This window comes from Vitis vinifera, chromosome 7, assembly GCF_030704535.1.
Source record: "Vitis vinifera cultivar Pinot Noir 40024 chromosome 7, ASM3070453v1".
NCBI classification, from domain to species: domain Eukaryota; kingdom Viridiplantae; phylum Streptophyta; class Magnoliopsida; order Vitales; family Vitaceae; genus Vitis; species Vitis vinifera.
In genome coordinates, this window is record NC_081811.1 from 23,307,227 (window position 1) to 23,330,374 (window position 23,148).

Genomic DNA, 23,148 nt, shown 5'->3' on the forward strand with positions numbered 1-23,148 from the left:
TCATACTAAAGTAATTTTTATAGGTGAGCTGGCTCATGCATTGAGATTCCTAGCATCTGTTGTGTCTCAAAGCTTCTTAGCTTTTGGTGACATTCTTGAATTGCATAGAAAATTCCTTGAGCTCTCTGGTGGTATCAATCGTATTTTTGAACTGGAAGAGCTTCTAGATGCTGCTCAATCTGGTATATCTTTTCTCTTTCCTTGAAGATCTATTTTAGCGCCATCTTTACTTTCTCTACAAAAGTAATTCATCTTTAGAATTGTCAAATGAAATATTTTTGAGTTCTCTTTAGTTTTCGGCATCTCTTTTAGGAGTGTTTTATTACCAGCTGATGTTGGAAATATGAGAACTTAATCCTAATGTTCTCTTTTGCACCAAGAGGAACTGTGTTTACATGGTGGCATGCATAATATCTGATCTAAAATTGTTTGCCTAGGCCTTCTTTCTTATTGATGTTATTGACAAAACTGGAAGTTTGATCTTCAATCATTGCAATATTGATCATGGATTCAAATTGTTGTGATAAGGCTCATTTGGTTTAATGTGGGAGTAGAATTGTTTCTGGACTTAGAGATTTGCCCGAAACTTTAAAATTTTCAATCCATGAAAGCACTTTTGAGTGACTCCTAGGATATCCTCTGGTTTGGGTGTCCATCTTATTGTTTGGCTATGGGTTTGAGGATCCATAGCACAGGGCTCATCTAGCATGATACTACTACAGGGGAAAACATATGAAGGGTGTGTTCATTTCATCCACATTCTTTTGTCTATAATTTGAACTGTGCCAAAACTTTTTATTTTCACTCTATCTCGCTCTCTTTCTCTTTATTTTTATTTTTTTATTTTTTTATTTTTTATAATGCTGGTCTTACCTGAATTGCCCCATCTATCCTCCTGAATACACTTTTGAGTGACTCCTAGGATATCCTCTGGGTGCAGTGTGCATGTGTTTGTCCATCTTATTGTTTGGCTATGGGTTTGAGGATCCATAGCACAGGGCTCATCTATCATGACGCTACTACAGGGGGAAACATATGAAGGGTGTGTGTTCATTTCATCTACATTCTTTTGTCTATAATTGACCTGTGCGGATTCTTTTTATTTTCACACATTTTTTTAATGCTGGTCTTACTTCATTGTTATCTATGCTGTTACTGATATACTGCTAACTTTAGCTAATGTATCGAATGATTCTTTAGTTAACCTCCTCTGCTTTGTTTTACCTAATGAATTCTCTCGAAAGCGGTGTTCATTCTAATGGGGGATATTGTTGATTCAGAGGATCCTGTGACCAATACCTTATCATCATCCAAGACCACAGATCTTTATATCGAAGATACCATTTCCTTCTCTGAGGTGGACATCATTACCCCTGCACAGAAATTGTTGGCTAGGCAGTTGACATGTGACATAGTACCCAGGAAAAGTCTGCTTGTTACTGGTAAGCGCTGTGATTTCTTTATTTATCTGCTTATGCAAAATTTACAACTGACCAGTCTGCAATTTTCAAGGTCCCAATGGGAGTGGGAAAAGCTCTATCTTCAGGGTTCTTGGAGGTCTTTGGCCTATTGCAAGTGGTACACTTAGTAAACCAAACCAACAAATTGATGAAAGGGCTGGATCAGGCTGTGGTGTATTCTATGTTCCTCAGCGACCATACACATGCCTAGGAACGCTAAGGGATCAGATTATATATCCTCTCTCTCGTGAGGAAGCAGAGATGAGGGTGTTTAATTTGAATGGAAAAGGTGAATAAGTTGCATAATAGCTGTGGATTTGTTGTATTCTCATTTTATTTTTCAATTTTCTTATTCCATGCTAAATACACAATTTTCTCCTTTTTGTTGATATAAATGCTTTCTATGTATTCTTTTTCCCCTTTTTGTTCCCTGAGGAGCTTAGTCATGCTGATGTTCAGGTAAAAAATCTGTTGACACCACAAACATTCTGGATGAACATTTGAAACATATTCTAGAGAATGTCCGGTTAATCTATCTTTTGGAAAGGGAGGAAGGTGGCTGGGATGCTAATTTGAATTGGGAAGACATCCTTTCACTTGGAGAACAGCAGAGACTAGGCATGGTGAGCTCAGCTAATCCTTGTAACCTCAACTTCATGTTTAAACAATAACGATTAAGAATTCTTATGGACTAACTGTTTGACTCCATACTTTCTGTTTTACAAGGCACGCTTGTTCTTTCACAAGCCTAAATTTGGCATCCTTGATGAGTGCACCAAGTATGTTGCAGAAGACCCACATTACTTTTTTTTTTCTTTTCCCCAAAACAAATTCTTGGCCCTGATCTAATGGTATTTTCTTTGTTGGCAGTGCTACTAGTGTCGATGTTGAGGAACATCTTTATAGGCTTGCAAATGGAATGGGCATCACAGTTGTTACCTCCTCGCAGGTAAGTTAGGGCGTTAACTACATTGGTGGATTATGTGAATATTTTAACCACCCTGTTTTCTGTTTGGTTGCTTATCTCAACTGAGATAATCCAACTTTTTAGCGATGGCCCATAGGGAAGCTTTGTCCTTTTCCTGTTTCCCTCACCCTTAGCAGTCACTTATTATTTGCTTGCTTTATCATGACAGCGTCCTGCTTTGATACCATTTCATTCTGTGGAACTACGGCTGATTGATGGTGAGGGTAAGTGGGAGCTTCGATCAATTAAGCAATGAGTTGAAAATGCCAGCCTGCAACTGATTGTCTTCTGCTCCATGTAATTCTGTATTATTTCCTGCACATGCTGGTGGAGGGAACGATATTATTGACGTTCCTATAGTATGAAGTTGGTTAATATGATCATTTCCAGAAGGTGGAAGCTGTAGTAACTTTCCTCAATACATGATTAGGGGCCAAGAGGAGAAGTCACGAAATCCAGTTCGGATAATAAAATTGCAGCACACAGGCATGTCAGTAATCACCTGTAATATAAAGAAATCCCTTTATGTACAGGCATTTTTTTTTAGGTATTTGATATCAGTTGGCCCATCATTTTTGTTGTACAAACTTTGAAGCCTAGTCAATTTTATAAGCCCCCATGAATAAATGGCGGGGGTGGAAAAACAAGAAATTGGGTATTCTCTTTGTCTACTTTAGGTTTAACTCAATGCTTTCGTAGAGCAGTGTGGTCAGAGGACTAAAAGCAAATAGTTGCTTGGAAAATTTCGGTGTAACCCTCCATAGGCGGTCGGTTCTTGGAAGGGAAAATTTTGAATGGTCATGATAGGAAATTAGTTTTAAACCAATTTCCGGGAAAGGCTAGGATTGCTTCCCATTTGAAGGCAGATGCTCATGAAAATAAATAAATAAATAAATGAAAATCAAGTGGGTAAATAAAAAATGATTTTGTAGATTGTTTGCCGTAGATTACTATGCATAAACACCACAAGCGTCATTTTCTTACCAACGTGTCAAGCACAATTTTTGTGTCTAACAGTATTTCTTTAAAATATTCATCAAATCCTCCCTCAAATTTTAAAAGGAAATATAGCTTCCCTACATGATCTCTAAGGGACTGACGAATCTTTGAATTGAGCCTTTCTAGTTGTAAAGTTAAAGTCCCTACTTGATCTCTAAGTTAAGCCTTGTTGAGTTGAAATATTTATTATAATAGGCGATACAAAGGCTTTCCGCTACGATCCGTATCCACTTGCTCAGTATCTCAGCCAATCTTCCCTAGATCGGTATCCATTTGCTCCGTATCTCAGCCCTTTTCAGCTCACCAATCCCGCCCCATTTCAACATGCAAAAGAGAATAATTATATACATTCTTGGGATTGCAATGAATCTTCCTTAGAATAATTATATACATTCTTGGGATAGCAATGAATCTTCCTTTGATCCTAGGTTGTTCTTTTCCGAAGTCTTGAACTATGACATGCATCATTCTGGACCCACTTGAAATAAAAAATAATCCTTTCATCAGTAGACATGCGGACCCACTTGATAGGTGAAATAAAAAATAATCCTTTTTGTTTTGAATTATTAAACTACTTATATTTTCTTACAACTTGATAGGGTCTCGTTTTCATTCTTATCATATATTTTTGATTCAATCAGGGAAAGTGAGGCACGAGGTGGTGAAAAATGGACTCTTTCCATAATCCACGTACATGGTCAACTAAAGAGAAGGTGCTGGTGCAAGCAGCATTTCAAAAAGTTTTAACCACGTGTCAATAGGATGAAAACATATATTTCTTTTACCCAAAAGGAAAATTTTTTAATTCAAGGCTTCGGGCCCACGGCACTCTTTTGTGGCTGAGGATGCGTTTTCCTTTGCATCATCAACACTCGAATCAATGGATTGAAATCATTCATGAATTCAAAATTGAAGGGTAAGGATGAATCACAAGGATTCCGTAATTAAGGACCGCAATGAAAGTTTTTTCTGGTACCTATCCCACTTTGTTCTTAATGGGATAGGTTTAATTTCTATTTTTTTCAAAACCCAGGATAAGTCGGAGTGGATTCGGATATTATTTTGTCTGACCTAATTCCACTCCAACTGTATATAAAATTAATTTAAAGTAATTTTTGTTTTATTATTTTTAATATATAGATAACAATAAATATTTTTTAATAAAATAAGTTTTTTTTTAAATAACTTAATTTATTTATAAAACATCTTTATTTTAATATAATTTAAAATTTTAAAAGTAATTTTTTTAAAAAAAAATAATTTTTTTTAAGAAAAGTTAAATTAGACGGAATGGTTTTGATCCCGCCCTATCCTTATTTAATTTTTTAAATGAGATTATTTTGAATATACAGGATGGGTCCCAAACACGTCCGATGCCATGATTCCCTAATGGTAACCCTGTTGGAAGGGTCGTACTAGAGATTTACCCTTTCAAAGATCAGAAAGGCTTATTTAAATTAAATAATATACTATACATGCACTTGAGGATCTGAGGTGCCAACAACAAGGGCATTATAGCGAAACTAAGATCTGGGTGACTGGGTCTGAGATTTTCCCCCACTATTTTTATGGATAATTCCTCGCATCTTCCTCAAAAGCACTTCCCCACCTCGGGCATCTCCCCTTTATAAGCCACAACCCAAACCTGTCTCCCTTCATCGAATCTAAGAACCCTCTACTCTCTCTCAACACCCAGACCCTCTCTTCACACCAAAACATATACAGTTTAAGTAATCTCTGCTGCCATGGGTGCTTCTCAGTGTCTTTCTTCTCTTAGCTGTGAAATAAGGATCATGAGAGCGAAAAACATTGAACTCAAGACAGAGGGGAAGCTGTTTGTTAGGTACTATCTCTCGGCAGGGAACAACCAAAGAGTTGGGCTCAACAGCCGAGAAATATCGTCCAAGTCCGATCTCTTCTGGGATGAGTCTTTCTCTCTGGAGTGTTTGGGAAGTGAGGAGTCCATTCAGAGCCTCATGCAGGAAAGAGTGGTTTTCGAGCTCCGGTGGAGAAGTAAGGTCCCAGTTCTTGGTAGGGTTCGCAAGTCACATGTCCTGGGGAGAGTCGAGATTCCATGGACATCCGTCTTCGCTTCAAAGGAAATGGAAATCGAGAAATGGGTTTCGATGGTTTCAACCGGCAGTCGCGTTGTTGATCAAGATGGTCAGCCTCCTGCACTACAAGTGGCCATGAAAGTCCGGATTCCGAAGGTGGCTGAGAGGAGTAGACGTGTCATGAAGTGGGATGAGTGCGGGTGCACGGATGGTGGGTGCACTTGCGTAGATGCTGATCACATTTTTGCACTTGCAGCAGGCTTGGAGGCCTTTTAGGACAAAACCACAAAGGTGGATTTTAGTTGGTTAATTGACCAAATCATTTGGTCTTTATTTATTTGTACTACTGTATATGAATTGGAATTTTCTTCTGTCCAAAGCTAAATGGGGGGATCATTCTCTTGTCTTATAGGTTGAAATTATTTGAATTTAAAAGGAAATGAGAGTAGTGAAATTTCATCACCAAACACTGCCACCTTTTTGTTCATTATTGCCACCTGCCACCTCTAGCCTATGGACACTCCTAGAACTGAGTGATGACATGCCCTCGAGTGAAAGTGTGGGCTCCTGTTCCACGTGATCTGCTTTCCTCCTTTCTCATCTCAAAGGCACTAATATATACAAAATTTCTTAATTTAAGATGAGTTTGAGTTAAGATTAAGGTGGTGTAACAATCTATTATCAATTGTGTAGATATTATCTATTTTAGGTTCAAAGGATCTTACGACTTTAAAACGTATCTAAAAAGTTAAAAGGAATCCATACTTATATAACGTAAAAAAAAAATTTATCCGATGTAGGATGTCAAATTTAAATTTTATTTAAAATTAAATAAAAAAATCAAATATCACCTTAGACTACTAATTATATGAGATATTTCTTATGATTTTAGATTTTATTGCAAGTCTTTTACCCCTAATCAAAAGAAATGATCGTTAAGATTCATATCTAAAATTTAAAAATTGTTTGATAAAACTTCGTATTTGATTTTAATTATAAAACAAAGTTTAATTAATCTCAGTTTCAATGATAATAAAATAAGATCGGAAATTACTTTTTCATAAAAAAAAAAAAAATTAAAATAACTTTGGCTTTAGGTGGAGGGTACTTGAATTTCAAATGAATGGAAAAGGATCAAATGAAATCTTAACCACAAACACCTCCACCTTTCTCTTCCCTTCCCTTTTTGTGGCTCACGTTTTTGTTTCCCACCAAGAGCCCGCATATATGTGTATGGGGAAACGAAATTGGGTAAGATGCTCGTTAGTTACTGTTACAGTCTCTTTCTGGATAATGAAATTGGGTAAGATGCTCGTTGGATAATGAAATATTACTTTACCGATATTAATAGTAATGACTAATAACCACCCAGCTGCAACCTCTAACCTACAACCGACACTAACTACCTACTAGACATCCCATTCCATTCAACATCCCATTCCAAATGTCTTCTACATGTCTGCTTTACTCTTTTTCCATCGCTATATGAAAGGAAATCAGCCAATGAAGAAGACATAATATAACGGTTGGCTCCACCTGAAGACATATGTGTCCTATACAAATAGTCCGTTCTCAATCTTGTAAATATTGTTCGATGTCTTCACGATTTTAAAATATGTTATATAGAAAAGCTTTAAGCTTGGTATTTTCTGTTGCAATCATCTCATTTTATCATGGTTCAAAACTTAGTAGCGTTTGAAAAATCACACCTTCGGCCCTCCCTATCAGTCCAATCTCTCATCATTCTGTTTTAAGTGAAACCCACGTCGTCAGGGTTGGGCCCAGCGTCCTCCAGCCCACTTCGACACCCCTCAAATGGGCCCAAGGGAACGGTCACATCTCTTTTGCACACGGCGATGATTTGATTAACCTGGGCCCCACTCTCACTGGAAAGTTTGGTGGAGGCTTTCACATCACAAGCCAGATTTTTTACTGTAGCTTATTTTTTTTTTTAAATTTTAAAATTCTCGTTTATAAAGCGAAGCCTGCGACTGGGAGTGTTCCCACACAGTAGCCGAAGCCATAGAGAATGGACAGAGCAACACCGGTAAGAAAGCCTCACACTTCCACTGCCGATCTGCTTACGTGGTCGGAAGTTCCTCCGGCAGATTCTCCGGCCACCGGCTCCGCCTCCCGTTCCGGTGCTCGTTCCCACCAGGTATGTCTTACTCCTTTACCGACAATTTTCCATTTTTTTCTTAAGTAAAGCGGGGGCTTAGGGTTTCGACATTTTGGACATTTTCCAGCCCTCCGATGGAATGAGTAAGGTGCTCCATGGAGTTCAGGTCAGTGACGAAGAAGTTGAGAATCTTTTGAAAAGGTGAGATCTACTTGAATTTATGTGAGAAATCTAGGGCTTCTTTTTTAGTTCTAGTTCTGGAGTTTAATTTGAAGTACAATGTTGCATTGGATCTATTGTTAAACTTCTGCTTTCTGCTTTATGATTTCAGGATTTTTCTCGTTTTTATGCTTTCTTGAATCGCTGATTTGATTTTTTATTTGTTTCATTTTTCTTTTTTCTAAATGATTAAATTTGAAGAAATGATTCGTAAGATCGAATCATTTTATATTCATTTCTTATCTGATCTATTTTATAAAGGTGTTAAATTTACACTGCTAAGCAGTTCTGCCACAAGGCTTTCTGAATCAGTATATTTGGGAATGTTTAACCTGTTTGAACAATATGATCAGATAAAGATGAGAAATGTGTTAGAAGATGTTTCAAATTGGTTGAGAAAATAATTTCCGTTTTAATATTCTTTATTAAGACCATTAAAATTCTGCCTACGTGGGTTGTTCCTTTCCATATTGGTTACCCAACCAAGACTATTTCATGACGTGATTTACGTACTCTGCCAACCCTCTTAAATAGGGCACTTTCAGAACTCTTACCAATAAATTTAAAATGCATCAAGGGCATCGCCTGAAGGTGGTTTCTCTTTTTTTTTTTTTTTTTATAGATATCGCCTGCAGTTTCAGTAGAGTATCCACCAACGAAGAACATTACAATTTCATCCCTTAATCTTTGTAAGCTTTCTAAACATGATTTTTCATGAATGGCATTAGAAATGCTGGTTTTAACATTATTTAAAAAATTATTGACCTATAATATCTCTCTCCCCTGCGACCATAAGTTGTCTCCATTAAGCACCACCATCATGATTGGCAAGATTCCCTACTGTGCATCATTACTGTTATTACCTCCACTGTCATTACCGACCACCACCTTTGTTAGCTCCACTGCTTGTCATCATCATACTTCTCAATGCAACATTGCCATCCAATCTCTATCAGACCATAATGTACAATCAATATGGGGTTCTCTTATGGATTGGATTTTATAGAATTATAGTTGCGGAATTACCCACCATTTCAATGACAAAAGCTACGGGGATGACCAAAACAAGGAAATTTGTGTTATTTAGCTATAACTTTGGGAACACAGATCAGGGAAATAATTTTCAGCAACTAGATTTTGTTATATTTTAACCCAATGCTCAAAGATGGACCTGACTTATTTTATAAACCAGAGCCAAATTGGGCAATTGCCATAAAATCTACTACAGCTGCACTGTTTAAATAAACCCCCTTTTTACACCCACTACCATCACCATTGAAGTTGTCCACCTCTGCTATCAACCTCCTTGATTATTTGGTTAGAAAAATTTCATTATGTTAAATACTGAGAAACAATTAAAAATCTGAATGAAAGATGCTTACCTTGATCCATGATGCTAAGCTTTTGATAGTAGAAGATATGAAAATAATAACTTTGAAGCTTTGAATCTTAACTCTCAAACTCTCATTTTTATACCATCCTAGCTTTGAATCTTAACTCTCATACTCTCATTTTTTTACCACCCTTAGTGATGGATAATAGACAATGTCTAGTTAAAGAAAATGGTGAGTAGAGAGTAGCACAAAGAGGCTTGTATATATGCATATATTGTTTTGTGGTTCATCCCATCAACGAATCAAAATTAGGTTCTTTGTATCTTATTCCTTGTGATAAATTTTAGAACATGAATTCCTGAATTTTGAGTTCTTTTAGGGTGAATCTATATAATGTCATTAGAATACATGAATGTGAACTAAAAAATCCATATATCAATCCATCTGTTTTGAGTAAATCATTTTTCAATAAGTCTGGATTTATGTCTTTGTATCTTTAGAGTCTCTTTTGGTTTTGAATACGCATTTATAACCAATTGATTTAGAGCCTTTAGGTAATGCAACTAAATCCCAGACATTATTTTTATGCATGGATTCAAACTTATCCTTGATGACATTAATCCATTAGATGCTATTCTTATTTTCAATAGTTTGCAAAAACATTACTAGATTTTCTTCAATGTCAATATCAAATTTATGTTCTTGTAATCACATAATGTAGCCATAAGGAATTGTTAATCTATTATGTCTTTGAGATCTTCTTGAAGTTCCTAAATCTACTTGATGTGTATCTTCATTCATGGTAGTTTCCTCATTTGGTGGTTGATTGGGAAGAGTTTTTGCTGCATCATATTGAACATGTTTATGTGAAACCTCATCTATTAGTGACATTTTAGGTGAGAGAACATTTACCCTTGGTTCTTCAAATATCACAAGTGCTCCCACTATCACTATCATTTTCAAGAAACTTGACATTTCAGCCTCAACAATTCAAGTGGTATGATTAAAACAATAAAATTTGTATCCTTTGGATCTTTTTGGATAACCAATAAAGTAACAACTTATGACTTTAGGATCCAATTTCTTTTTATGTGGGTTTTAAAAATCCTTGCTTCTGAAGAACATCCTCAAACACGTGCATGATTTCAATTGGGTTTCTTGCTTATCCGTAATTCAAAAGGAGTTTTCTTGATAGCTCTACTAAGAACCTTATTTAAGGAGTTTTTAGTTTTTGGCCCCTCTTCCGTTGTGGATTTTGTAGATTGGTTGAGATTTGTTTGAGGGGCTGCAGTTCTTTATGGTACCCTGCTCTTTTTTGAGGTGCTTTTAGGCATCCTTTGTATACTCTATGTTCTTTGGGCGCTTTTTTGGAGTACCTTGTTTTTAATATATTGCTTTTTACCCATAAAAAAAATTATAAAAAAAAAGAACCTTATTTAATATGTGCATTGCAACTTCTAAAGCTTCTCCCACAAAAGTATGGGCAATAATATATTACTTATCATAGTCCTAACCATATATATAAGCATACAATTATGCCTTTCCACAATGTCACTCTGTTGAGGTGTACTTGGCAATGAGTATTGTGCAACAATTCCATTTTCTTCTAAAATTCTGACAAATGGTCCAGACTTTCAACCACTCTCATCATATATACTATAGTAATTTCCACCCTTGTTAGATCTCATGATTTTTATTTTTTTGCCTGATTGATTGAAAATTTTAAAATATTGCATAGCTTCAACTTTATCCTTTGAAAGATAGACATACCCATACTGTAAGAAATCATAAAAAAGGGTGATAAAATATTATTCACCACCTAAACAAGGATTTTAAATGGTCCAGAAATATTAGTATGTATTACTTCTAATAGTCCCGAGCTTCTAGTAGCACATATCTTGGTAAATTTAGATTTTGTATAAATTTCCAATAAACTAAGAAGTTATTATGCATCTAGTTTCTTTCCTTCAGTCTCATACTGGAAGGAACTTTCTTTTAAACTATTGGGCTTAGTAAGAATCCACCTCATGACCTATTCTTGTCTGGCTTTACCAATGTTTTGGTTAGGTTGTGAATCTCCCATATTACTGGTCAGGCACACATATCTTACTCTCAAAATTTAACTTCAAACAAAATTCCCTGGTGTGATTGATTCTTTGGTTTTATAACATGTATAGTCATCATTTTCCTAAGGCCTGCTGGAACTGTTGGATTTGATACTTTCAGGAAGCCTTGCTCAGGGTATAAACTAAAGGAGATGACTGGCAGTGGTATATTTATTGATGATGCTGAAGATGGTACATCAGAGTCTGGCAGCGCTAATCCTATTAACAAAACAGGAGTGCGTATTTATCAGGTGTTTTATCAGCTCTAACTGGATCTGGAATGCAGCTTAAGTATATTTGAAGATTAGAAATCCATCCTGCTGGCAAATCTCCTTTTTAAGCGTTTTTATGGTTGAATTTTCAGCAAGCGTTGAATGGGATGAGCCAGATATCATTCAGTGCTGAGGAGAGCATTTCTCCCAAGAAGCCTACCTCTCTCCCTGAGGTAGCAAAGCAGAGAGAGTTAAGTGGGACACTAGCAAGTGAGTCGGACCCAAGGATTAAGAAGCAAATATCAAATGCAAAGTGCAAAGAGCTCAGTGGACATGACATTTTTTCTGGTCCTCCAGAAATACTGCCTCGATCATTAGCGGCTGCACGCTCCTTAGAATCAAAGGAGAGCAAAGACATGGGGGAACCCGCACCACGAAATGTACGCACATCTGTCAAAGTTTCTAATGTGAGTTTACTTAGTGCATATGCAAGTTAAGCATTTCATGATTTCTTTCGTTAGTCTCCCACAGTGATATCAGTTCCAGTGACTTCTAGGACCATACAATAGCCCATTCAAATTTGAAACTTAAATGCATCACAAATCTTCCTTTCGAGGAATGCTGCAAAGGGGCCAAATGGAAGTTTCAAGATCAAATTATTATGTGGTCTTTCTTATTAAAAAATTTCCATGAAAATCATGAATTTCAAAAGCATTTGGGATTGTACTTGAATTTTTCAACTTGGTTTTCTTCTAATATGCATGAAATTCTTCATAATCCTTTTAAAATAAAAAATAAATAAATAAAGTGTCCCCATCCAAATTCTTGTCTAATTTTTTTCATTTTTATTATATTTTTTAACACAATATCTGCTGGATGGGAAATTATTCCATGTGCCTGATAATTAGTGGAGTCAAAATTTGAATGCAAGTTAACATACAAACATCCCATTTTTGGATCTGGTATTCTCTCCCCCATAGAAAAGTAAGATATTACTAATTCTTCCACTGGGATACCCTTTTGTCTTGTTGATTTTTGGTTTGGGGAGGTTTGATTTGTTCTTTGGTTGTTTGAATGTATTTGTGCTTTCATCTACTCTGTTCTTAGCTATGTTATCCTGTAACAAAATTGGTTTTGTTTTATAGCCTGCTGGAGGCCAGAGTAATATCCTGTTTGGTGAAGAACCTGTGGTCAAGACAGCCAAGAAAATACACGACCAGAAGTTTGCTGAACTTACTGGTAATGATATCTTCAAGGGAGATGTTCCTCCAGGGTCTGCTGAAAAGCCACTGAGCATGGCCAAGCTGAAAGAAATGAGTGGAAGTGACATCTTTGCTGATGGGAAGGCAGAATCCAGAGACTACCTGGGTGGTGTCCGGAAGCCCCCTGGTGGCGAGAGCAGCATTGCATTGATCTAACTCATAACGTCTCAAGTCTTAACTGTTATTTTTACTTTATATGGTCATTACATGTCCGGTTTCCTTGTATCCAGTGTTGGGTCTCTATGTTATTGGACTTCTGAATATGAGGTGTGTCAAACATACAATGCCAAGGCTTTAAGCATTTAGATCAAACTTAAGGATGGTTGGCTAATTGAGTTATTTCTGTAGTTTTATGTTCCACTAGAATGCTTTATCCGTAATAGCATATTTAAAAGTAAGCCAGAGTGTTTTTTTCATATTACTTCCTGTTGATTAGTCAGTCATAATGGGTTCAGGTTTAAATTGCTTGTTTTGAGTTTACAGTATGAAGCAAGATAATATCCCTCTTTCTGCATTTGGTGCCTTAGAGAAGCAGTCAGGTAGGTCTACCTACAGACCTCTAGACAGAAAACAGGATACGAGGGCCCATAAAAACCGGAAGGCCAGCACAGTAAGGCAATTCAAGTCCATGTTCTTTCTACTGTTGCCCCAATTAATCCGCATCCCAGCTGAGAGCCATTTATTCCAAGCCTTGTAAGCACTTGCATAAGAAACCTCATAATGAATACCAAACAAAAAAAAAAAAAAAAACACAAGGCCCAAATATGGACACAAGATGCAAAAACCCAGTTGCTTCATCTCAAAGTTTTTGACCCAAGCCAGCACAATAAAACCATAAAAGCACACTCATACCAGCAAAGATAACAAACATTATTACTCCGGAGAGAAACCCTCATAGAAACTTTCAGGATAGCAAAGCATCGCTCAAGCATTCCCATGACCTATCAAGGCAAGAAGCATTTTTTCATAGTCTCCGGAAGTGTCCACAGAAATTGCCCGATCCAGAGGGCCACTGTTCCTGCGATGGTACTCCTCTTTAATACGCTGCATGTCAACCTCGGCCCGAGTAGTAACCACCCTAGTAAGAGCCCATTCGTCTGTCCCCATCTTGTTGATAGCCAAACGGAGAAGCTTCTCAAAATATTTCTCGGGGAATGTCAAGCACTTAATTGCAGCCCTCAGTAATTTGAGGAATTCATCCTCAGGATTGGCCTTCAGATCCTGAAATGGGTGTCCCATCATCAGTATAAAATGAAGTATGCTAGCATTCAGTATCACCAAGTTCCCCAAATCCTTTAAATATTTTTCAGTAAAGAACTGAACTCATAGCTATGAGATCATTAAATCATACAAATCGACTAGACAGGCTCTTCAAACTTGAAGGGAGCCCAGTCACCATTGATATAAAACTAGTAGTAGATCAAGTAAAATATCGATACCTTATTGATAGCATTTCCAAATTCATTGTTGTAGTGGTTGAGTGTTGCATTGAGCTGTGGTTTGCTCCTTGTAGTGACAATCCTAATGAGTTCATCATCATTGTAAGCCTTCTCTGATATCTTCTGGTGAAGTATCCTAGCCTCTGTTCTTGCCAATCTCGTGTTTACCTCAGGTCCCTCGTATCGGAATGCACTCACAAGAGGAACTAGAAGCTGTATGGCAACCAACCAGAGCATGTTTTCAGAGTAAAACAAAATACTAGATAAAGAGGAGGCTTTGGAGTACATACTGTAACTTAATCCTAATTATTCTAATCTCAGATACAAGACAAGCACCAAGCTATTTTCTCAGGGAGATGATGTCCGTGTCATCTAGCAAGTTCAATCAAAATCTTAATGGGAGTCTCAATCAAAAATCTCTTTTTTCTTTTCTTTTTCCTTTTTCCCAATCAAATTCAAAAAAGGCCTGAGCAAGCTCATCCTGCATAAGGTTTCTTCTCTGGAGGCCATCCAACCAAAAATGGGAATGGTAGAAGAAAAACAGCGCCTTTGAAGACTGCACAATATGCTTCTATACTAACAAATTTTCAGTAAATACGCCCAGATTATGAAATATGTTTTTGATCAATAAATTCATAAGAGATCTGAAAAGAGATGAGCATTGAGGGATGATGGATAGAAGAAGATACCTTGCGGAAATCCCCAGATGTATGGTATGCAACATCTTCTTCAAGGGATTTCTTATAGCGAGCATGATAGGCTTGCCTCACCAAGAACAGGTCATGGGAGGATCTAGTGCAACCTATTTCCATAATAACCCAATTGCTTGCAGTCAACATCTTTGTAGCTTCATTTGCCAAAAACGCATCCCGCTCTGCAGGGACCGGTGTCCATAGCAGTACTGCCCTCTATTTGATGGAAACAAAATCCCAACTCAACAATCAACGAAGGACCCCACAAAATATCACAAACCAAAAAAACAAAGGAACATTTTCCAATTTGCTTCTCCTCCCATGGACTGCATTTATACAGAGGGTATAATGGGAGAAGATGATTGAAAAACTTAGAACACTCATCAAAGTATAAAAATAACATCGACCATCGATTAAAAGCACTGCTATTCAAGCAATCAAACAAACAAAAGCTGACCTCAAAGTCACTAGAGAGTTCTTTGTCAAGGGCTTTGAGGAGATCTTCTCCGTAAGATTGACTGTAAGTTTCTTGAATTAACTTGCGCTGTGCTGCATTCCTATGAGCCAATATGGATATGATCAAAGCCTCATTTGTCCCCCACCCTGCATCCAAAAACGCAGTGTTATTAAGATCAAAATTTTTTGAAACACCCCAACACGAGATCAAAACGGCTGCCTTTCCTGAAACCCTGACCCAGTAAACAAAGATCCAACACATCATCAAAGGAACCAACATGATCAAATCAAAATGTGAGAAAAGAAATCAGACCCCCGATCAGTTGGATCTGGGAACGATGATGATTAAATACCTGCGAAGGCTTTTCTGAGTTGCTCACAATCCTCGGCTGCTGAAGGAACCGACTGGGGGACTGTCAGAGTCGCCATCTTGTGTAAGAATACTGTTTACTGAGGGGGAGAGAAAGGGGTGGGGGGTGGTGACCCTTATGGCCTTTATGTCTTTATTTATAAAGGCTTTATGATTTTATCCCATCGAAACCTCCGTTGGTAATCATGATTGTTGGAATAGCTTTTAGAGAGAGGATGGGGTGACGGACGAGCATTGATGAAATGCATAGTTAAAATTGCCACGTACAACACAGCTTTACACTTGGGCCCTTTACATTTGATCTGAAGAAAAGATTCCTGACGCCCTGAATCGGTTCGTTCAGTCATCAGTCATTTTGGCATGTTCTCACCATTGGATTACAGCTGATGCGATTTGTATATTTATGTATGAAAGACCTGGATAATTGATTGCAAGGACCCAAAGTTTGAAATTGATGGGTTCTTTCTCAAAACGACGTCGTTTTTAACAAGAGTTGAAAAAATAAACAGACGACTTAAAACGACTCCACTGGGGATCGAACCCAGAATCTCTGGTTCCGTAGACCAGCGCCTTATCCATTGGGCCATGGAGTCCTCGCGTGCTCTGTGAGTTCAGAGAATTTTATTTATATGTGATCATTTGCACGTTGGTGTCACGGAGTTTGAAAAGTAGCTGAAATGAAATGAAAAGAAAGGAAAATGGGATAATAATAAGAAATGGAAGCAGACTAGAAAGAGTCGGTTACACGATACCCTTTGTTTCCTTCATCTCTAATTCTAGCTCCCAGCCTGACCTGGACGCTTCAATCCTCTAGAATGGTATGTATTGTTTTGTCAATGGTGTTGTTTCTGGCTATTTTTGGATAGCAGAAGCTGCAGAAGTGAGAGGGAATGGGAATGGAATCAAATGATTTACACATATCATTGTTTTTTTCTGCATATCCCAAGTAAAGAAAAAAGGGGCTTTTTGAGGGGTTGTGACCGTCTGATGATTCTCCTCCAATAAATGGGTCGACACTCGCTTCGTAGTAAAGCAGTCCACTTTGTTTCTGATCTCACCACTGGCCTTCTCAATCCTATTTCTGACAAATCTTCAAAGCCTCCTGTAAGTCTTCTCGAACATGCTGCCGTGAAAGCTTCGCTTGTTGTTAAACGTTTGATCACCTTTTTTTATTTCCCATGCCTTGGTCATCGGTCGGGGACCCGTTACGAATTAGATGTTCTGTGTTCAAAATTTGTGTTTTCTGCTCTTGGGTTTTGTGGGTTTCGATGTTCTGTGGTTCTGTGTTTCAGTTTTGGGAGTTTGCTACTAGGGTTTATGGTGAGTTTGTTTATTTCTCATTATGTGTCGTGTTTAGATGCTTGGCAAGAGACCCGTTTCAAAATTTGCAGTCTATATAATATATAAACACCTGAAATGGAGATAAGCAGCTACAGATTATCAGAATCGCCTGATTTACTTTTAGGGTTTTGGTCATGGATAGAGTTATTCCTTATTCTTCATTTATTTGAGGTGTTACTGAGTTAGAATTTAAAAATCTTGAGATCGGTAGTTAGGAATGATAGCTAAAATATAGCACATGAAAAGCTTAATACAGTTTGCAATTAGGGTTTTTGCTTCTTGCTTTCTTTCTTTTATTAATCTTTTTTGATCGGAAAATTAGAGAAGTATTAATAAAAGCGCTTTACAAAGTGATGTTTACTTTTTTATATGTTGTGTTGTATAATTGCTTGATTTAATTTAGAGTTTCTTTGGAGGAAACTCAACTTTTTTACTTTTTGATCTGTTTTAAAAGGAAAAAAAAACATCGAAATGGTGGAGGAAACTCAACTGGTTCCTGTGAGTTTCTGAAAAATGAAATAAAAAAAAGCCATAAAAATAGAAGTCTTGAAGCAAAATGGGAAAAAATAAAAGGAAAAGAAAAGCATAAAAAGGGAAAATAAAAACTTCACTGCTACCAAATGGGGCATTAAACTTATGCATTGGAAAACTCTGGACACAGTAAACATTTATAGCTGAAAAGTGGCTACTGAAAGACATAATACAATCCTTTAACAATGATGGTTGACTCTCAACCTAATGTGTGTGCAATTAATTTAAACTTATAAGACTTCAATTAATTGTTCAAGCAATGACAATGTAGTCTTTTCTTTCAGGATGGTGTGATTGAGCCAAAAAGAAGTCAACAGGAGACGATTGCAGAAGAGGGTAATGAGGATTTGGTTGATGGACCTGATACATCTTCTTTTTCTGCGTTCCTTTATTCCCTATTGTCTTCAGAGCCTGGTTCAAACTCTGAAGGGCATACTGAGCATGAAAGGGAAGTGGGTGAAGTACCATCTAACACTGCAATGAGAGAAAGTGGTGCAAAGAAAAGCTTATTTTCAAAGGGGAAACAAACCCTGGGGAAAGTTATGTACCAAGCTGTGAGAATTGGTGGATTTAGAAATCAAGGATCAGATCGCAGGGGCAAATGTGATACAATAACTGATGATGGAAATGGCTCTAAACTTGATGGAGTTGAATTGGGGCCTATGCAGACTACAAATGAGCATGTGCTTTGTATGGACCTACCAGAAATTTCAGAGCCTTCATTTCTTCTTTCGGAGAGAACAAGAGGTGCTCTTTATGTTTCACTTCCAGCACTTATTCAGGACAGAAAATGGGTATTGCTGTACAGGTGAAGAGACATGGTGTCTTTTTGTTGAATTGCATACAGGGTCCTTAGTTTGGTTAGACAACTATGGTACTTTCTTGAATATTTCTATGTTGTCATCTGCAGTACATGGAGACATGGGATATCACTTTCAACCCTTTACAGAAGAAGCATGCTTTGGCCTGGCCTCAGTTTGCTGGTATTCTCTTCTGAAATATTTGTAAAAATTATATACGCATGGACATAAGGATGCCTTTAACACATTACTGCTATGGTGTTCATGGTTGAGGGCATTCTAACAAATTTAGAATTTGCAATTTATTCAACTAGACTAGTTAGGTTTGGAAATGGAAAAATCTCAAGAACAATTAGGAAAGTTTTGCCCAAGTGTGAATGTGCATAGAAAGAGGAGATCATGCATTTCCCACATTACTGTTGTGATGTGGTGTTCATGGATGAGTGCATTCTCAGAAATTTAGGATTTTTAAATTTATTCACTTGGACTATTTGGGTTTGCAAATTGGAAGATGTTGAGAATAATTGGAAAAACCTTTGCAAAATGTTTCAGGGAATCATATTCAAACTGAATCCCTAATCATTCCAATTTATCTCTCAATAAAATTAGATAAATAACCCCCAAATTCCCTATTAGCTAACGTCAAGTAAATTTCTTGTCCAAAAATTTTCTGTTGTACCCTGAATGTTGAACTTCATAGATGGTAATGTGGTAAAAGCATGATGCCCTCACCCATTTATATCTCTGGTTGTGCAGTATTTGCCTTGTGATGAGTGACTGTCATTTGCTTGAGTGAAAACTAAGCATCTTTTCTTAATTTCTAATGTGTATTGTCTCTGTGTTTTTGTATTTTTAAGATATATATATGCAACCATATTGATTTAATTGTTAGAATATATATCTGTAATTTCAGGTTGTTGGGGACTCTAAAGGTGCAGTATTTGGCGGCTTAGTTGAGGCACCTTTAAGACCAAACAACAAGAAAAAATATCAGGTTGAACTTAAGCCACATACTTCCTTGGACTTCATTCTGAAAAGTTTTCTTTTTAATATTTCTTACTGAAATCTGAATTTTATGCAGGGCACAAAGGATACATTTGTTTTCACAAATATACCTGGTCATCCTGTCATATTTCGCCCTACTGGTACTACTTCTTCCTTCTGTGTTTCCAAGAAATGCCTATCTGAATTGCAATCTTGTTTTGAAAACTGCGCGCTTGGTTTCCAGGCATTTAAAAAAATTTCCTTAAAATAGAAAACAAACAGAAAATAGTTGTATTTTACATTTTAGTTTGGGAGTGTGTTGGATGCATGATACTTTTTGATGATCGGTAGAAGAAATGATTGTGTAGACACAGTTAATTGGCCATTCATTAGTAATCGGTGTGCTTTGCTGGAGAGAGTGATCATATTTATCATAGCTTTTAACAAGTGGTAAAGGGATGCGGAGGGTTTGTGGGAGGTTCCAGGTTCAAGTCCCAATGGGGACAAAAATTTGCCTATTAAAAAAAAAAATATTTATCATAGCTTTTAATAGTTAAATAAGGAATAGATTCCTTAGTGGTAATGTGACATCCAAAAACCAGATTTAATTCTGATGTTTATCGTTTTTCTCCAAGTGCATGGTTGTGAGGGCATGATTCTCCTGTCCTATGTTTGTGTTAGACACTGCTGTTGCAGGGCATTAGTAGTTATATGCAGCAATAATAGTTTCTTCATTTTGGCACTCTAGCTCCAAGTTTTGATTATCCAGCTTGGGAAATGCATGAATATATAGCATCTTGACGGATATTTCAAATTGTCATCGGCTTGACAAGTAGCCTACAATGTGGTTATCATGTTCTAATTTTAGGACTTCTAAACCAAGGTTGAAGTTTTAACTATAAAAGGGTTGCTTCCTAGCCTGCCAATTTAACCCTGGATAAGGAAAACTAATGAAGTTATATCAGATATGTTTGGTTGTGAACCTAGCCATCAACCCAGTTTAATAGGGGCTAGCTTGTGGGATGCTGCTAGTTTTCATTTTTTATCTGAGTGTGAGAAGTGTTATTTTGTTCAAGTACAGTAGGCTAACTGCTATGTGCAAGCAGGGGTAAACCGCTACTTCACTTTGTGCTCCACTGAATTCCTAGCACTGGGCGGGGGTGGCCACTTTGCCCTTTATTTGGATGGTGATCTGTGAGATTTCTGGCCCATTTATCTCCCTCTCTCTCTCCCTCTCCCTTCCCTTCTCCCCCTGTCAATATGCAAATTATTTATTGGTTTCTGATTATCAGTTGTATTCAATTTCTAATTCAAGATTGAATGGATCAAGTTCGGTGTCAGAAACATATGGCAACCCTTGTCTTGCCCACTCAGAAGACTTTGAAGTCAAGGAGGTTGAGGTATAGGCAGAGCTACTGCACTCTCTCCTTCATTTGATATCTCACTTGATCTGTGGACAGTAAAGGGTAGTGGTAGCATATCTCATCTTTCCCAGATAACATTGGTCTCAAATTTCTTCATGTGTTATGTAGTTGTGGGGCTTCGTATATGGTTCAAAGTACGAGGAAGTAGTTGCCTTAAGCCGAACTGAAGCACCTGGAATTTGCAGATGGTGAAATCTTCAAGAGCGAAGAAAATCTCAATTCAGAGTGCTGATTGGACGCCTGTGTGAATCTGCAGGTTGGGTTTCCCTTCAAATGCTGGATACTGACCCAGCTAATAACTCAAAAGTTAAAAATTGTTGTATATATCAAAAATATTGCCTCAATATATTTTGTTACCCTAATGCCTCATGCATCCTAATGTGTATATAGTAAGAGAACTAATATACGCTACCCCACTTGCCAGTTTTGTTTTGGGTATAAATTGAATTGGGAAGAAACAAACTTAACAAGATGTTATGGCAGAACTTTTAGGAGAACCAGTTTCAGTTTTCCTTTTTATTTATTCCCATTTTTCATTTTCAGGCTTTCAGTATATCTACCTTCTCAGCATCATGGTAAAGATGCTGCAGATTGGATTGATTTCATTACTAGGATAGACATATATCATCAGGATGACCACATACTCATGGAAAAGATATATTTTGGGTGGGTGAATTCTTGCCAACAAGATTCACCTGCGATACCAAGATTACCAAGATTATTTAGGCTCATTTTATAGTCGTACAAGTTAATAATTCTTGTATACCCCATAATCCTTATATATATATTTTCCATTTTTTATGTGGGATTACCTAGTGAGAAGAAAAAAAAATTTGCAAACTTGGGACTTTTAAGCGTAAAAATTGAAGCTTAATTATTAAGCTATGAAATTTCTTCATTGTATTATATTTGCAAATAAAAATATATAACAAAATTAATAATTTTTTGTCAAATTTTTATTGTATAAAAATATAAAATACTTTCACATTTATTTTTATAATAATTATATAATGTAATTAATAATAATAATATAAATTAATTAATATAATAATTTCAAAATAATAAAATACAAAAGGCATGCAAATAGAATTAAATATTATAATTTTTTTTTTATTTTATCTTTATATTTAAATATTATAAATGTTCTATTTAATAAAATTTAAAATATTAATATATTTATATTTTTTTTCATCATTTAATTTGATGTCAAATATAAAAATGAAATATTATTAAAAAAATTTAATTATATATAATTTTAAATTCTTATAATTATTTAAAATTTTATATAATATATATAAGTTATTATTTATGACGTCACCGGTCACAATTCAACAACCAATCCGACCAATGAGTTGTAAATCAATAATTTTTTTGATTCAATCATGGGACCGATTCTAAAATTAAAAGGTAATGCATAGGTGCTTAAAAATAGTACCTTTAATATTAAAGTCTTAATGTTATGATTGGTTTCTAGAAAATGTGGGGGAAAATAGGAGGGTTAGAGAGGAAAAGTGAAAGAAAAAAAAAATTGAAGTTAATAAATTATTTGTATATATTACTTCAAATTTATTTTACTTATTTTAATTTTTTTTATATAACCATTAAATAATTTAATAATATATTAGTTTCTTATTAATTTTAATAATATTTTATTTTCTTTGATAATTTTCATAATACAACCAAATGCGGGAAATGATTTTCTCATGTTTGGTTTTTTCATTTTTTTTTAAAGTTTCCAAAAACCAAACATGACCTTATTAATTGGTATAAGCAATACTAAAAATTATGAAAGGTGCTTCATACACATGTGAAAAGACCCATAAAATAGGAACTTAAATTTGTAAAATTAAAATGTAATACATATGTCTAGAAATAATTGGGAAAAGTGTTTTTCATACTAACATGTAAAAACAATCATAAAATAGAATCCGAGTTTGTAGAATACAAAATTTGGGAAAAGTGTGTTTCATACAAACATGTGAAAAAATTCATACAATCAAACCTAAGTTCGTAAAATTCAAATTTAATACATATGTCTAAAATGTAATCAGGAAAATTGTGTTTCATACACGTGAAAAAAAACGTAAAATAGAATCCAAGTTTATAAGTTTCAAATTTTATACATTTGTGACATGTCCAAAAATAATTGGGGAAAGTGTGTTTCATACACACATCAATGAAAAAAACAATCATAAAATACAACCCAAGTTTCTAAAATTCAAATTTAATACTTATATAATATGTTTAAAAATAATTAAGTTATGTTTGATTTTTAGAAACTTTCAAGAAAAGAAAAGGAAAAAAGTATTTAAGAAAAATAATTTTTATTTATTTGATTGTACCATGAAAAGTATAAAATATCTAATATAAATTAATTAAT

General features: G+C 35.9%; 5 protein-coding genes and 1 non-coding gene across 13 annotated transcripts in view; 4 read left to right on the top strand and 2 right to left on the bottom strand.

Moving 5' to 3' along the window:
- LOC132254093 (uncharacterized LOC116803646) overlaps positions 1 to 3,085 on the top strand; it is a 33,730-nt gene extending 30,645 nt beyond the window's left edge. For all 4 annotated transcript variants that reach the window (XM_059738479.1, XM_059738478.1, XM_059738480.1 and 1 more), the window contains exons 21-27: positions 24 to 182; positions 1,281 to 1,442; positions 1,513 to 1,749; positions 1,920 to 2,083; positions 2,187 to 2,239; positions 2,331 to 2,409; positions 2,597 to 3,085. In XM_059738479.1, coding sequence (XP_059594462.1) covers positions 24 to 182; positions 1,281 to 1,442; positions 1,513 to 1,749; positions 1,920 to 2,083; positions 2,187 to 2,239; positions 2,331 to 2,409; positions 2,597 to 2,683 — 941 coding nt within the window. In that variant the 3' untranslated portion in view covers positions 2,684 to 3,085. The remainder of the gene's footprint in view (positions 1 to 23; positions 183 to 1,280; positions 1,443 to 1,512; positions 1,750 to 1,919; positions 2,084 to 2,186; positions 2,240 to 2,330; positions 2,410 to 2,596) is intronic.
- A 1,857-nt stretch (positions 3,086 to 4,942) lies between these two features.
- Positions 4,943 to 5,944, top strand: LOC132254047 (uncharacterized LOC116803646). Its single transcript, XM_059737768.1, has one exon. The coding sequence runs from the start codon at positions 5,172 to 5,174 to the stop codon at positions 5,754 to 5,756; it is 585 nt and encodes a 194-aa protein (XP_059593751.1). The 5' UTR covers positions 4,943 to 5,171; the 3' UTR covers positions 5,757 to 5,944.
- Positions 5,945 to 7,427: 1,483 nt separating this feature from the next.
- Positions 7,428 to 13,147, top strand: LOC104878720 (uncharacterized). Of its 2 annotated transcripts, none has more exons than XM_059738472.1 (5): positions 7,428 to 7,638; positions 7,727 to 7,800; positions 11,379 to 11,508; positions 11,622 to 11,936; positions 12,615 to 13,147. In XM_059738472.1, the coding sequence occupies exons 1-5, from the start codon at positions 7,510 to 7,512 to the stop codon at positions 12,885 to 12,887; spliced, it is 921 nt and encodes a 306-aa protein (XP_059594455.1). In that variant the 5' UTR covers positions 7,428 to 7,509; the 3' UTR covers positions 12,888 to 13,147. The 2 variants fall into 2 exon arrangements, with proteins under 2 accessions (XP_059594455.1, XP_059594456.1); XM_059738473.1 differs by having other exon boundaries at positions 7,439 to 7,638; positions 11,622 to 11,909.
- Positions 13,148 to 13,496: 349 nt separating this feature from the next.
- On the bottom strand, positions 13,497 to 16,110 carry LOC132254091 (annexin D2-like). The gene is made up of 5 exons (XM_059738470.1): positions 15,672 to 16,110; positions 15,320 to 15,465; positions 14,860 to 15,078; positions 14,171 to 14,383; positions 13,497 to 13,952 (listed from the first exon to the last, which is right to left on the bottom strand). The coding sequence occupies exons 1-5, from the start codon at positions 15,745 to 15,747 to the stop codon at positions 13,656 to 13,658; spliced, it is 951 nt and encodes a 316-aa protein (XP_059594453.1). The 5' UTR covers positions 15,748 to 16,110; the 3' UTR covers positions 13,497 to 13,655.
- Positions 16,111 to 16,133: 23 nt separating this feature from the next.
- Positions 16,134 to 21,240, top strand: LOC132254092 (uncharacterized LOC116803646). 4 transcript variants are annotated; one of them, XM_059738476.1, is made up of 9 exons: positions 16,376 to 16,506; positions 16,641 to 17,008; positions 17,845 to 18,368; positions 18,471 to 18,543; positions 19,274 to 19,354; positions 19,442 to 19,505; positions 20,451 to 20,538; positions 20,660 to 20,744; positions 20,877 to 21,240. In XM_059738476.1, the coding sequence occupies exons 2-9, from the start codon at positions 16,694 to 16,696 to the stop codon at positions 20,958 to 20,960; spliced, it is 1,314 nt and encodes a 437-aa protein (XP_059594459.1). In that variant the 5' UTR covers positions 16,376 to 16,506; positions 16,641 to 16,693; the 3' UTR covers positions 20,961 to 21,240. The 4 variants fall into 4 exon arrangements, with proteins under 4 accessions (XP_059594460.1, XP_059594457.1, XP_059594459.1 ...); XM_059738475.1 differs by having other exon boundaries at positions 16,383 to 16,506; positions 16,636 to 17,008; XM_059738477.1 differs by having other exon boundaries at positions 16,134 to 16,792.
- On the bottom strand, positions 16,209 to 16,281 carry TRNAR-ACG (transfer RNA arginine (anticodon ACG)). Its single transcript has one exon. It is a non-coding gene; the product is annotated as a tRNA-Arg (tRNA).
- Positions 21,241 to 23,148: the final 1,908 nt, after the last annotated feature.